A 15,893-nucleotide genomic window follows, 5' to 3' on the forward strand; every position below is an offset into this window, starting at 1 on the left:
ACTGCAGTTTGATTGAGATTAATTGGAATGCACAATGGTTTTTTGAAAATTAGAGTTATATGTTTTTGCAAATGAACTCTTTGAATGAATGAATTTCTTTGATTTGCATCACTGGGTACATGATCTTTTCAAACAATGCACTAAAGTAACAAAAGCAAGCACCAAATCATTTCAGTCAAAAGACTGAGGTTTTAGTTCTGTATATGGTCAAACAGCCATTTCATAACATCTATGTGAGATGTGCCTGCATACCACGCTTGACTATGACTATGACTACTCATGCCTTGACGGAATGACTATTGATGTGGCGTTTCTGAAATGTCCTTTTCTTGCCTGCTCTTGGAGAAAGGGCTAAAAACAGCAGCACACCATCACATCTCCCCGGGGGGATCAGGCTAAAAACCCAGCATCTCTGATCTAGCGTGTTCCTCTGAGCACGGCTTACCCCCCAAATCCACACCAGCCATCAAATCTGTGACACCATTGTTACATTAAACCTGAATTGTGAATGTGTCTGAAAGAACGAAGCATTCGAGTGAATGTCTTTGACCTACGGTTCACTTGTTCATTGTGACTTCTCAATGCACACGCCTGTTCTTATTGTGCACAAAAGTGTTTGTCTATATAATCTTTCATCAAAATGTAATAACTTGCTTCAGTTCTGAAACAATGTTCCTTTTCTGCTGACATCACAGAAGCTAATTATTCCCAACAAATAAAAATCAACCCCTTTTTTTACCGCTTATCCGGTTTCACTTCACAATACAGCTAAAAATTAGCTGTGAATGCCATTCCATGTTTAGAACAGATCTGATAAAACATCTTTTTAAAAATCTTTTTTAAATAATGGAATTAAATTACACAAACAAATCATGCAATCAATATTTGCAAATACTGTCAATGTAATTTAGCTGAAGAGATTATTAGAGATGCATTCATGTAAACAAGCCATTCGAGTGAGATTAGAATTTAAATCTTAATTTATAAAATCATATCAACTATAAGAGGAAAAACAGCTGCTATTTGATAACACACTATATTTTGATTTATCTTCGAAAGGAATAGTTTACCAAAAAATAACATTTGCTGAAAATTCAGGCCATCTAAGATGTTAAATGGATCTCTTTTTTTTTAGCATTACATCACTTGTTCATCAATGGATCCTGTACAGTGAATGGGTGCCGTCAGAAGTGAGGAAGCTTTGTTAGACTCATATGTTGGTCAGAAATGGCGGTTTGGAGTTAAAACGTCTTAAAGATGGATTTGTTTACTACAAACACACACCTTTTCACTTGAGACGTTAATTTATGGACTGTAGTTTTTATCAGCTGTTTGGGCTTCCATTCTGACGGCACCCATTCACTGAAGGGGATTTGAAAAAAACATTACAACTAAGATAAAAAGACACTCCTCAAAATAACTGTTCATGTTTTATTTCTTTCATATACATTTTTCTAACTGGGTGAAAACTCACCAAATGAGAATACAAGTATTAAAGGAGAAGGCCGTTTTACCACATACAAGAATAGTACACGGTGAATCCAAAGTTTACAGATACCAAACACTGATCTAAAGTGACTTAATGGAATAACAGCGTGGTTTAAAATAATCTGCATGTTCTTTCTGAAACCACACTGATCTTCCTGTTTTTGCCAACAGGAAGCTGGTGCAAAGGTTCCTCTGCAAAGGTATGAGCACGTGTGTGTGTGTGTGATCTACACATTTCATTATGAAAGCGGAACCTTCTATCACTCCCGGTTCAATCAGTGAATGCAAATAATGACTCTCTCCCTCCACTTCTGAAGTGTGATCAATTTAAAGCAAGGTATTGCAGTTTAAACTGCAGCTCTAAGAAAAATGATTTCATACTGAACTGCACTGCAGACTAGCGCTGGTGTCTTTCTATTCTCCTTTTCCTTCTACCGTGTCTGCTACTTTCTCTCTCTCTCTCAATTCACCACAACATGAAATATTTCCACCGCAAGCATTTGTTGTTGCTCTGCAGTTGAGCAGAAAAAGAAGTTGTGTTTCCATCTCAGAGTTGCACTCGCACGTACATCTAGCACTGGCAATACATGACACCAGCTGCCAATCAATGAAAAATGTATACCATTCAGCAATATATCGTCAACAATCATGCCTCCAGTTTCAGCATAATCATCATACTGAATTAAACTAAACGGATCACTGTGACAAGCACTGGCTAAACAAATTCAGCTATTTCCTTAATCATATCAAGACAAGTCCCATTAATTAAGGGCCAGATGGATAATCTCAGTGCACAAAGAGGATGTCAGTATCGAGAGAGCGCTGCTTCCGGCTGTTCTGAGTCGGTGGGGTACCACGAAACAGATGCAACAAAAGCTCGAGGGTGACAGGAGGAGCGTCTTTAAATCTTTGTGCAAACTGACAGATATAACAAAATATAACAAAAAATAAGAATGTGAAAGTATTCTCCTTTTGTATGCTCCTTTCAGGTTCTTGTCAAGCACATTAGAGCATAACTCGAGACAAAGCCTGATTCGATTTCACAATGAGGCATCCGTGGAAAATAGAGAACTGAGAATAGTGTTTCCTGCAAAGACATTATGTCATTAAAATTAATTGAATGTGATGAGAAAAACAAATTACTGGATGCTACAAAAATGACAAATTATGACAAAAAAATTCACAATCATTCTCTTGCAATGTCCTTGCAAAGATATAACACTACCTTATCTCTGATTCCATGTTGTTTGGACTAAAAAAAAAAAAATCATTCAGGTTTAGAGTGATAACTGGGTGACAATGATGACAGATTTATTTTTTTGTGTAAACTACTGTATACAGTGCAAAATATTCATTAATGGTCTCTTTAAAGGGATAGTTAACCCAAAACATTCAATTCTGACATCATTTACTTCAGAAAAATACTACGTAAGTCAATGGCTACTGTTTGGTTACCAACATTCTTCAAAATATCTGCTTTTGTGTTCAACTGCAGAAACAGGTTTGGAAAAATATAAGGGTGTGTAAATGATAACAGAATTTCCTTTTTTTGGTGAACTATAACTTTAAGCATTCAGAGCCAAATAATAGTAATTCCTTACCATTCCCAACCCTAATGGAAAACTGGGAAGGCAGTTCTAGTCGAGCAGCATGGAATGCCACGTAGAACAGAACGGGGTGGTGGAAGTGGAAGGAGGAAACACAGTATGGCTCTGAATTTTCCCTTAGGAAGCCATCGACACTCACCCTCGGTCATCTGCCCGTCTCTCTCTCTCTCTCTCTCTCTCTCTCTCTCTCTCTCTCACTCTCTCAGATTAAAGAGCACTTCTGTCTTTACGAAGCAGCTACTGGCCACATGTGCTGAACAGCTGCCCCCATAAACACCGGATTCATTCTCCTCTGGCAACATTTTTTAAAAAAGCAGCAGGTCTGCAGCTATGGGGATTTTAGTACAGCACAGTGGTATTGTAAAAAAAATAATTATAAGGTGAAAATTCAAGGTGTGAAAGAAAGATGTGCTGGGGAGAAAAATGTGTGAATACCTGTAGAGAGACATGCTATAACATGAAAGAGCAAGATTCGAGAACAGAAACATGATGTGGCACAAACATACCATGTATACTTGAACTAGATAGTATACATGGTATTAAATCTTACTCCCAACTTTTGAATGACTTTGTTGATAATGTATGTGAAATTTCCTCAATAAAAAGAAAATCATGTAATTAATATGATTAAAATACTTAAATGACAGTCCTGATTTTAATTCATTTAAAATAAACATGGTGTGTATTGAGTACTGATTGATTACATTTTTCTCATCCTTTAATTAAATATCCTCACTACCCGCATCAGCCATTCTATTATCTAAATATCAGCATCTGCCTTTAAAAATCTTTACAATCATACAAAACATTCTTACTGCTCAAGCCCTTTGGAAACACCAATGCTCATGCATTTTTTGGTTTATGACTGAATTTGAAGATGTTCACTGATGTATGGCCTTGGCTGAACTCATATTGAGGAAAAACACTACAATTCTTCTGACTTCTGTCCTACAGACAGAAACGTGTCTCCATGGCGACTCGGACACAAGCTAACAGCCTGTGTTCTAAGGAACCGCTGCGTGGTTATGTAACACACACACACCAACTAAATCTATATTGTCTCCTCAACAACATGACCAATGTCCCTTAAAGATGATTCTAGTTATATTATATTCTTACAACAACAGCATCAGATCATGTGCGAGCCTACAGTGGGCCGCCTTCTTGTAATGAAATCCCAAATCGCAGGGGAGAAAAATCGGAAGGCAGGACTTCCACGCAAATTAATTAAAAAGACATTTACAGCTGCCACAATTAACAGTGAAAAAGGTCAACTGCAGTTCTATTTACATCTACTACTGTTCAGATTTTGTATTTGCATGTAATCTGCAATGGTTAAGCAATATGACCAATCACAGACATGCATGTGCATAATCTATGTAACATTTACTGAGGACTGAAAGAGCATAAAAATAATGCATAAAGCATTAAATAAGTAAATCTAAAATGAATTGCAATGATTTTGGTCATAGCTGTGCCACCCAATACCAAAATGTAAAGGCCTCTATTCAAGTGTTTAGAATACTGACAATGTACACTGCCCTCCAAAAGTTTAGAAACACCCCAACCTTCCAACAAGACAATGACCCCAAGCACACTTCCAAGCTGTGCAAGTCCTATCTGGAGAGGAAACAGTCAGCTGCATCATGTCTGTCATGGAATGGCCTCCCCAATCACCCAACCTCAACCCAATTGAGCTATTATGGGAGGAACTGGACCGTGATGTCAGTAAGAAGTGTCCAACCAGGGTGAATCATCTTTGGGCAATCCTTCAGGAGGCTTGGAGTAATATACATTATCAAGTCAATGTTTGAATAAACTGACAGCTCGGATGCCCAGATTATGCAGAGCTGTAACGGTAGATATTTTGATGAATCGAAAATTTTCGTTTTTTCTATGTATAAACTGTTTATGTAATAAAACATGTTTTCGTAGTTTGTGTTGTCCCTTATCAGTGCAACATTATCACAAATTAAAAAAGGTGTCATGCCAATATAGTCCAAAACCCCACTTTTCAAGGGTGTTTCCAAACTTTTGGAGGGCAGTGTATTTTGTTATTAAAACCAGGCTGCTCTATAGAGAAAAATCACTGTAAAATATGCCATAGGCTTTATATATGCATGAATCTGAGTGTCTAACATCTCTCAAAATAAGACACTTGCATAGATTAAATTCTGACATCACAAAACAAGCAGCGGTTGTTCTTCAGGCAAGCAGCTTTTATTGACCGAGCAGCACTGCAATTCTACTGGTTCGTTAAGCATTATATCAAATATTCGTTATCATACAGTGACATTGTTTAATAAAGAAATTATATATTATATATTTCTTTAATGGGGCATACACTTTAAACAAAAGATTGGTGTAAAAATATTTTTACTGAGAAAATTCTAGTATATTTTCCAAGTAATTATAAGAAAACAGCACTGAATTATACACAATATTGTTAAGTGAAAAGTCTGTAATGGTATTTTCTTGCAAAATGCACTCCTATGGTCTTCACAATTTCCAAAGAAAAATTACATACTACATTCAAAATAAACGATTTTGCATGTCATTTCATATAAAGCTAGTCCGTGACAATGTATTTTATTATTAAAACCAGGCTAGTCTTTGGTTATTGATAGATCTGATATTTTCAGCCATGTACAACTAGTGAAATACGAAGCAATCAGATTTGAGAAGTGAAACAAATCGAATGACACCAGTCGCGGATCAATTGGGTCAACCAGGACTGATTAGAGCAAACGGATCCAAGCAGATTTGTCCTGATAACTGATGGAAATCAAAGGAAGTCCAAATCTCAGACTTGTAGAAATGGTTGCACACAGCTCTGTTTAATTGAAGTACTAAATCTTCTTTGGACAACCCAGAAGAGCTGCAGATAAGCGTTGTTTGCAAACAGTAATTTCGTCTATGGAGATCAGTGCAGCACAACGCTCAGCCGGTTGAATACAGCAGCACAATCACACACATTCTGCTGTGAACTTTTCCACTTGTGCCAAGGGGAAAACAACGTAATAAACCTTTCTTTGACTTGCGAGTTTGCTACTGGCAAATCACTCCAATATGCTAATAAAGGCAACATAACTTGTGCTTGCCAAGACATGAGGTTACGTCACATCAAATCATGAACTGCTAGTTGGTTATTATGGCTTTTCTTACTGTTCCAAGTCAAAAGAGTTCGATATTCTGGTCTAAAAATGCAGCTTAGTAGCCACCACTAAAATTGCGAAAATTGAGGGGGGGAAAAAAAGTCAAATCAATACCATTTCAAATATGAGCCTCCATGACCCTCCTGCTCGTTCAGTGTACTCGTTCCTCATCAATAATTAGCTTTTTTCTCTCCTCATCACATGATGTCATTGTAAGCGGCAGGAGGCTTGTTTCAAGATAAAGAATTAAACCAGAACATGACAGGAAACGAAAGACATCCAACTGCGTGATGAGCCTGGGAAATGTACAGGAGAAACTGACTGGGATGCACCGACATGCACTCAGAATGTGCACTACAATCAAAGTCTTATCATAAATCATAAACACGTACCACCAGCCATATGGTGGGGCTTTAGATTGCAGTTTAACCAGATATCTGTTTACACACTACAGAATACATGCAACTCTATTATTGCTATAGTCACTTCAAAAAATGAGAATATTGATTAAACATTGGATTAGATGGCAGGTACACAGTCCTAAAAGAAACCAGAAACCAACGCTTTTGAACTTTTTGACACATTTCTTGATGGTTCAAATGTTAGGCTGGACAAAACCTGAAGCATCTATTTCATAACACTTATTTATTTGATTCTTGTGTTTTAAGGTGTTGCAGTCTTGTGATTTAACAATTTAAAAATGATATTCATAATACATGTAATTTTTAAGATCAAAGATGTTAAATTGATCAAACATGACAGTCGTCATTTGTTACAAAAGATGTATTCTAATGAATACTGTTATTTTGAACTTTACTGATCTAAGAATCTTGAAAAAAGTACCATGACTTTCACAAAACATTATGCAGCAAAAACTGTTTCCAATAGTGATGATAATACCATCTTTAATAATTGAGCACCAACAATAACACCAAATCAGCATTTTTGAATGATTTCTGAAGGATCATGTAACCCTCAAGCCTATAACATAGCACAATAACATTGCTATGCTCAATGTGTCTCCAGATTATCCACAAGCAATTTACTTTTAAATTTGATCCACTGTTATTCACATAACAAATATACTTATTGCACTTCCATAGTGTCCTGTCCAAGAAAAGAATGCTCTTGAGACGCTGAGAAGGGCGTCCATAATGACAACATTCACTACCGTGATAAATTATACCAATTTAGAGCATTGGTGTCAAAAGAGTCGTCGTCCACAGCGTCGCCGTTGTCTTTGATCTCCAGTCGCGGCTCTACACTGCCACCCGTCAAGTGGCCTAATCAGAGCCTGAGCCCAATTTACATCTGTGAGCAGTGCTTCAAAAAGAGTAGAGCTTCACAAAGAGCACTCCTACAGAGCCGCGTTCAAACTCTCCACCGGAGGGCCGACGCCATTGTGTCAGATGGGATTCGCAGTTCCCAAGCGTCCTTGGACATTCTGTCTGGCAAAATGAGAAGTCAGCGAATGGAGATACACCAACGCCCAAAACTGGACCCAGGAAGTACACAAGAACAAAAGCGTGGGCAGCTTTCTAAGGAATTTAATCATTTTGGCTCATGCAGGAAATTAATCAACTGCAGAATTTCTAAAAGAAAACAAAATTGGAACCCCTAAACCTAGTCGGAAACATGCTCCAACTTAAAGCAGTCATTGTCTAGATCTACTGGACAAATGAGCACTGAGAAACTTCTCAAATGTCAAAGGGAAATTTGGCAAAACAACAGCTATGAAACAAAACCAAGAACAATATTTAAACGAAAGACTGACCAGGTAGTGGTGGGGATTTTAGAAGCACGTGACTGGAAAACCACCATCATAACCACACGAAACCTTTTATAGACCAATCTGGAAGTAAATCTTAAAGAAAAACATACTGCATAACAGAATAAATCTGTATAAAAAAACCAAAGCTAAAAAAGTTGCATGACACATGAATACTAACATCACCCAGTGTGTTTTAGACCAGACAGGTTTGGTAGCGATAGACAATGAATATATTTAGAGATGAAGGTGTGTAAGAAATATAATTAAATGACAGCATGAGACATAGACTACTTTGCTGAAATCAGAAGAACATATACTTTATACAATATTCACTGAAAAACCATACCAACTATTTGAAAACTATGCAATTTAGGCCAGTGACAGTAAAGGCATTTATAATGTTACAAAAGATTTCAATTTTAAATAAATGCCGCTCTATCTTTTTAACTTACTAATCAAAATCAGCATATTAGAATGATTTCTGGAGGATCGAAGGACTAATGGATCGAAGGACTAATGATGCTGAACATTCAGCTTTGCTGTTATTTATTTCACAGGAATAATTAACATTAACATATTACAATAGAAAACTATATAAAATTGAAATAATATTTTATATTACTGTTTCTACTGTATGTATGCAGCCTTAATGAGCATAAGAGACTTCTTTCAGAAACATTCAAACTTGAAGGGTAGAGTATATTTTCAATATATAAATGTTGCTTTCTTTCTTTTGAAGGCACACAGATTATAACACAGGCCGCATGAGGTTCGGTCTATTTTCTGAGCTTTGGAGGAATGGAAATGGGCTGACAATGATTGTGAGGGTAACTAGCAGAATGGCTGATGCATTACAGTCTATAATGACAGAAACTGCACAGTAGGGTCGCTGGTAAATGGCTGCAAGCATTTTAGCCCCAACAGGCTGAGATCAATAAATGCACAACATCCCAAATGATACACGTGACGATACAGGAACAGCTATTGCAGCTGCTGTAAACAACTAAACAGAGAAAACATCTACTGTGGAGGATCTCAGCAGACCTCAAAGACTACATGAAAACAAATCCGACCCACATTGCACAATTCATCAGTTTTTCCTTTTTTTCTTCTCTGTTGATGTAACAGGTTTGACGTCATTCATGCCAACTGTAACTGGTTCTAGTTGGTCTTGTGACCACTCACGACATATTCAGTGAATAAAATCTGTTCCTCACACAGAGCGATCATATGGCTCCCAAAGACTTGAAATCTAGCACACAACCCATAGAAACTTCTTTTTCATAAAACATGGAGCAAATAAACAGCACAACATAACCAGAAAACACTAGGTTTCTTCAAGCTTCAAAAGAACACCAACTTTTGGCATATTCCACGCTGAGACCTGAAGATCTGATATTATTCTGTGAAAGACGCTTTCAAATTGAGCAAGGTTGATGCCTTCGAGACGAGCTGAAATAGGAAATCTAGAAGACCGGCGTCTGTTTTCAAATGAGTGTGTGTGCACGAATCACAGAGGAGGTTTTTGGAGGACACAGTCTGGTTCTGAAGTGTGTGTGTGTATGTGGGGGTGTGTATTTTGAAAATGTAAGTGTGTGACAGTGAGTGTGCGGGAAGCCGTCACCTGTTCTGCGAGAGGGGTCACCTTGGCGAGTTGTTTTTGCACTCTATCTGAAGGTAAAAGGAGAAGGTGCTGCGTTTTATCACTGTCTGAGACTGCGGCTCCCTCCCAACAGGAAGTATCCTGCTCTGACCTCTGCTCTCTCCACACCATGAGCCAAAGTTACACAGACACAACACAATGACTCAACATTCAACATGTAAACAGTGCAACTGATAAATCAGGGAAGACACTTGCCTTCAAGGTTTTTAACAACAGATACACCAGTTTTTATCCCAAAATAAAACGAGATCTGTACAATAAAAAACTGCATATCCGATCACAGCAACATTTCTGTACTTTACATTTGAATATACTCAACAGCTGTTTGATTTAATTATTTGGGGGAGAAAAAAAACAAAAAGCAAAAAGGAAAACGTTTTGAAACTGAAATGACAAACTATAATTGAGAAATATAATAATCAAGACTCAATGACAATGGTTTGGGGATGTTTTTTTAATGTTTTAAAATAAGTTTTAAGCTCAAGGCTGCATTTATTTGATCGAAAATACTGTATAAAAAAACAGTAATATTGTAAAATATTATTACAATTTGAAATAACTGTTTACTATTGTAATATATTTGAAAATGTAATTTATTCTTGTGATCAAAGCTGAATTTTCAGCATCATTACTCCAATCTTCAGTGTCACATGATTCTTCAGAAACCATTCTAATATGCTGATTTGCTGCTCAAGAAACATTTCTTATTATCAATATTGAAAACAGTTGTGCTGCTGCACATTTTTGTGGAAACTATAACTATATACATTTTTCCAGGAGTTCAAATGAACAGCATTTATTTCAAATATAAATATTTGTAAGGTTATATGCACGTCTTTACTGTCACTTTTGAACAATTTAATGCATCTTTGATGACTAATAAAAAAAAAAAAATGTAAAAAACCTTAAGCGTAGTGTAAAAATAAATAAATATATATTTCTTAATTTTAATAACTTCCCCAGTGAGAGGTACCATTATTCCAACCTAACAGCCATTGAGAGATCATTTGGAGAAAAATATTGAGATATAATTCAAGGTCTATCGTCTAAGCCCTAGTCTGCTGTTAAATGATGTGCAGCTGAATCATTGCAAATTTATTTTCCTCAGGGATTTACAAGGGATACGTGCACGCAGATTCAAAAAAAGGTCTCGGGTAAAAGAGACCAGAATAACCTCTCAAACTGAGTGGCTATAACTGTAGCTTCCAGCACACAAACCCTCCTGATAGTCACTTGCCCCAATTCTGTGGCACATATCCATTAGTTATATGATGTGACTGCCGCCGCCGGCCATTGTCCTCTCAGAAACTGAGCTCAAAGGAACCGCTCGTCATTCTTGTCCCCAAAGCTTTTGTCTTCTGGAATTTCCTTGAGATTTGCCAACCCAGTACACCTAAGATGTCATGTTTAGGCAGAATGAAAGTGGTTAAAGAAGCTTGGTTTAACAAACACAAGACCACAAAGTACTTCCTGCTCTGTGACATGACCTTGACTCCTCAGTTGTTTGGGGAATCAACACTTGCCGTCCATGTTGTGTGCATATTCTTGATGGTAAAAACAAAACTTGACTCAGGGATATTCTTGGCATCTGAACGCCCTGCCAACTTCTTAACTTAAACCCAACTGATAAGAGTCTGGAGTATCCATGACCAGCAGACGTGTGTCATACTGACGAGTTGCTCATCAGAGACATGAGGAGGTGGCAAGGACAGTAATTCTGACGCGAGCGGTTCCAAACATGACGCATACTAAGGAGCTCCAGAGCGAAAGAGGCTATTACAAAAAATGATCATTAAAAGCCTGTCTGAATGCTAGGTTTCGGTCACAAATCTCAGTGAGATTTCTACCTAGACAACATTTTGTAGGCATCATAGGTGTCAGTCTAAGTTTGTAGACAGCACATTGCCTACAAAATGCTTCATTCTGGAAATGCTATGAGAGTATTTGATGTAGCCCTTGCAGAGCAGTGAGAAAATGTTTTTTTACTTAAATATATGATCAGTTTATAATCAGTTTCTTCTGAGGTTTACATCTCATTTTGTGTGCATGTGCTATCATTACATGAATTCATTTTATTAAATTGACACTGACGTAATAATGGCTAAAATCAGTCATCATAACTCTATTCAGCTGAACACTGAGTGCCTTTACATAATTGTACTCTGATTGTGCTCAATATCCTGGCAGCATATAAGGTCACATATGTAAACGCACTTATAGAAGCTTATGTGTCAGAAGTGAATCATGCTTTGCTCCATACTTACACTGCTAGTGCTAAAGCTGCATTGATACTAATGTGAAATGTGACAATTTAAAGGAATGGTTCAACCAGAAAAGAAAACATGCTGAAGATGTACTCGCCCTCAGGCCATCAAAGATGTAGATGAGTCTGATTTGGAGAAATGTAGCAAGTAATCCACACCTCTCCAGTCCATCAGTTAACATCTCGTGAAGTGAAAAGCCGTGTGTTTTAAGAAACAAATCCATCAATAAGATGTGTTTTAAAATGAAAACCATCACTTCTGGCCAAAATATGAGTCCATAATCCATAATAACACTTCATCTGTGCATATTTATCTCCTGATTCAGATGAGACCACTTTTTTTACTTGCGAAACCAATAATAAAGATAGAGAGTTCATGTATCAGCCAGAAGCAATGGTTTGACGTTAAAGATGTATTAATGATTGATCATCAGCTTTTCACTTCACAAGACATGAATTGATGGACTGGAGTGGTATAGATTACTTGTGGATTATTGTGATGTTTTTATCAGCTTTTTGGACTCTCATCCTGACGGCACCCATTCACTGCAGAGGAGCCACAAAATTTCTCAATTTCCTCTGATAAAGAAAAACTCATTTACATCTTGGATGGCCTGCCTGAGGGTGCATATTTTCAGCAACTATTCCTTTGACAATCTTCTAGTAGGCATAAATAAGATCATTTTAAAATAACTCCCCATCAAGTGCTTGATTTGAACCAGTAATGGAAAGTAACACAGGCAGCCAGCATTACTTTCACAATCGGGATACTTCAAACTAATGGTTTATGTACATTTAGCAATATTGTGAAAACGCTGAACAAGGCAGAATATGGAGTAATTGGACAGTGTTTACACGGCATGAGATTACTGCTGTGGTCATCTATGATTTTCAGAGCTGACCGTAAGAAGTCATTAGTGGGAGCTCTGTAAACACTGTGGTGTGTGGAAACCCATATTTACACTGAACCAGTCAGGACTTGAGCGCTGGGTGATGCTGGTCTCATTTCTGATTTAACACTATAAGCCTGCGATGTGAATAATGTAGTATATGTGCTTTCTGGATTGCTTTTATTTATTTACATGCAGATATTTTTAAAGTTGAACATGGTATATGTGCCTAGAGGGAATCAGTGTCAAGCTAAGTTCATTCAATTTTTTGATTACATCTAAAGCCTGTCTCCCTTATTCCCTGGGAACGTTTTCCCTGTTTTCTCACTCCTGCTTGCTCTCTCTCCGTAGGGTAAAGCGTATTGTGGAGAGCACCGCTGTCACACCTGTCCCCATGCTGTCAGCATCAGAGCACACATGCTGTGCCACTAACAGGATATGACAGAGGACACAAACGCTCCAGATTACGACTATGTGAAGCTGCACTGAAGTGTGAGATGGCTCCATCCAAAATTAGGCCACAGTTTAAGCAACTATACTAACTTTAAGAGATTGACAGTCTCATAATCTGGTTTATGACCAAGTCTGATACTACCAAACTCAAGAGAAATGCCTGATTGGTGACAAATGATGTGCACTATAGGTTAAAACCAAGCCGATTATCATATCCTCTCTCTCTTTTGCGGTTTTTGACATGCTCACAGTTTACTAGGGCAACTATTTCATCATATCGTATAGTCAACAGGCACGCTGTGTATAACAGTGTTAACCAGGCTACATAAATATTGCATCAAAAACACAAACCCAACATTTTTGGCATTTGAAAATACTACAGACATACTGATATATCTGCTAGCCTAAAGAATCAGACAATATTTGGAAATTGTGATAACCCGGCCTCCCTTGGTGTCTCCTAAAAAAAGTCAACAAATAGCCTTGTCAATAAACAGTAAACAATTTCTGTAAATTATAAGATATTTTACCAATTATTTACATGTCCATTATTTGGCACAGTATTCACACAAAGTAAATATTGTGCATATCTCCTGCGCTTGTGAAATCTGTTTCTCTACTGATGATTTGGGTATTAAAATAATTAATGACTTAAGATCCATTAAACAGGTGTGTATATGCATACAGTGACTACAGGAACTGTGCGGTTTCCTCCCCCTCTCTGAAGTATTTTTCCAAATCAAGCATGCTTTCATTTACCACCAATGGACCTGACAAAATAAAAATGGATTGGTTACAGCAGGAGCACTCAGCTTTAATGAAGTATAATTGAATGGTGAAGTCTTTTGTTTAGTGCCGTACTTATCTGATTCTCACAGCAGGGTTACTCCAGAACAGCACTACCTGCAGACTTGTGTTTATTTCTAACCTTCCTGAATGCCTCTTTGCTTTATAAAATTCCAAGTTATTGATACAAAATATCCAACTAACAAAACATGTCCTAAGAATGTTTCACTAATGTTCAAGTACTGAAAACGTTATTTCAGTTTTTTTTAAATGCTTAATGTTTTTCTTGGTTATGTGAACGTTAAAGACAATATTAAGGGGAATGTTTGATTTTATTATTTTGCAAACATTAAAGGAATGTTACATTTGAATGTTCTCTAAACCATCTTAGACAAACATCCAACTAAAGTAAAAAAAAAAAATGTATTGTTTTTGTGCTAATTTTTTAAGAACGCTATTAAATGTCAGATAACTTTGAATGAACGTTCAATTAATGTTACTGGAAGAATGTTTGTTCATAACATTAGCCAAATTTCTGAGAATGTTCCCTATTAGCTGGTTCGCAATAGAACAACAGAGCAGACATTATTTATGACCAGGCCAAAACACAGCAGTATAAGGGACAATACAGTATCCATGGAAACCACATAATCATTGATAAGTATGTTTTTTTTTTCCCCCCAATGCAGAGGTGAGTATGGCTAATGGAAGTATAGAAGAGTTACATAATGTATTATTGCAGTTGGTTATATTTGAGAACATCTGAAATTGACCTGAATAAGCTATACTGCTACATGAAAAACATTATTGATGATAATTTCACTAGATTGCACACTATACAGCATCCCAATTACTTATGCACTCTCCAAACTATTATTTATATTTAATGTCACATACAGTGTTGACAAAGCATTAAGGTACCGAAGGACTGTTTTTCTCATACATGACCATATCAGATGGTGACATCGTGGTAATTTATGATTTTTTTTAAAAGTACCTTGCTTGGAGTAACATGAAGACATAGCATACCGTCTGAAATCATCACTTTACCATGATACTTAGTGCATGTGTATGTCCAGAACACCATGGTAGTACCATGGTACTCCAATGTGCTTCGAAGAACACCACGTAATGTACATCTCTTCTCAAGGATCAAATAAAAACATGCTATCTCCGTGAAAACACTGCAACGCCATATTTATATGGTATATGCTACTATGGTATTTTCTTCGTGTTTGATTCTTTGAAAATAATATTGTGGATTGAAATCTCAAATGAAAGACACCAAACGCGCATCATTCAGACGGATGCAGGTTATGTTTGCATCCACCCCGTTTATCCATAATCATCGAACCGAACCGAACCGCACATCAGATCAGATCAGATCACATCAGATCATACTAAATACTCGTATGTCCTCCAAACGAGTAGCAAAGTACTAACGTGTTGTTTTATGAAATGTGTGACAAATAGCACTGCAAAACGAAATGTTTCGCGGGAGCCCTCTGAACACACAGACCCGCTGAAAATCACACACACATGACGTGCCATGACTTACCGAGCAGGAGCAGCTTCACCTCCCTCGCTGCCTTCTCTCCATCCTCCCGGAGGTTTTTGTCAATCATCTTTGATCTTTCGGCGGCCGCCTTGTCTTCTGAGCTCACCGTGCAGCCCATGATCGAACCGTGCGCGCGTCAAACTTCAAAGAATAAGTCAAATCGGCTCGGCCCGTTCCGCACAAGAACTGTAAACTAAAAAGACGCAGCGTGGATTGACAGATGTGCTATAAAAGCGCGAAGTGTCACAATTTAAAAGCT

General features: G+C 37.4%; 1 protein-coding gene across 1 annotated transcript in view; it reads right to left on the reverse strand.

Annotated features, from left to right (window-relative positions):
• LOC306844554 (guanine nucleotide-binding protein G(i) subunit alpha-2) overlaps positions 1-15,893 on the reverse strand; it is a 46,086-nt gene that overhangs the window by 29,780 nt on the left and 413 nt on the right. Inside the window, exon 2 of the mRNA XM_079376777.1 lies at positions 15,635-15,827. Coding sequence (XP_079232903.1) covers positions 15,635-15,752 — 118 coding nt within the window. The 5' untranslated portion in view covers positions 15,753-15,827. The remainder of the gene's footprint in view (positions 1-15,634; positions 15,828-15,893) is intronic.

This window comes from Barbus barbus (assembly GCF_936440315.1).
Source record: "Barbus barbus genome assembly, chromosome: 25".
Lineage (NCBI taxonomy): Eukaryota > Metazoa > Chordata > Actinopteri > Cypriniformes > Cyprinidae > Barbus > Barbus barbus.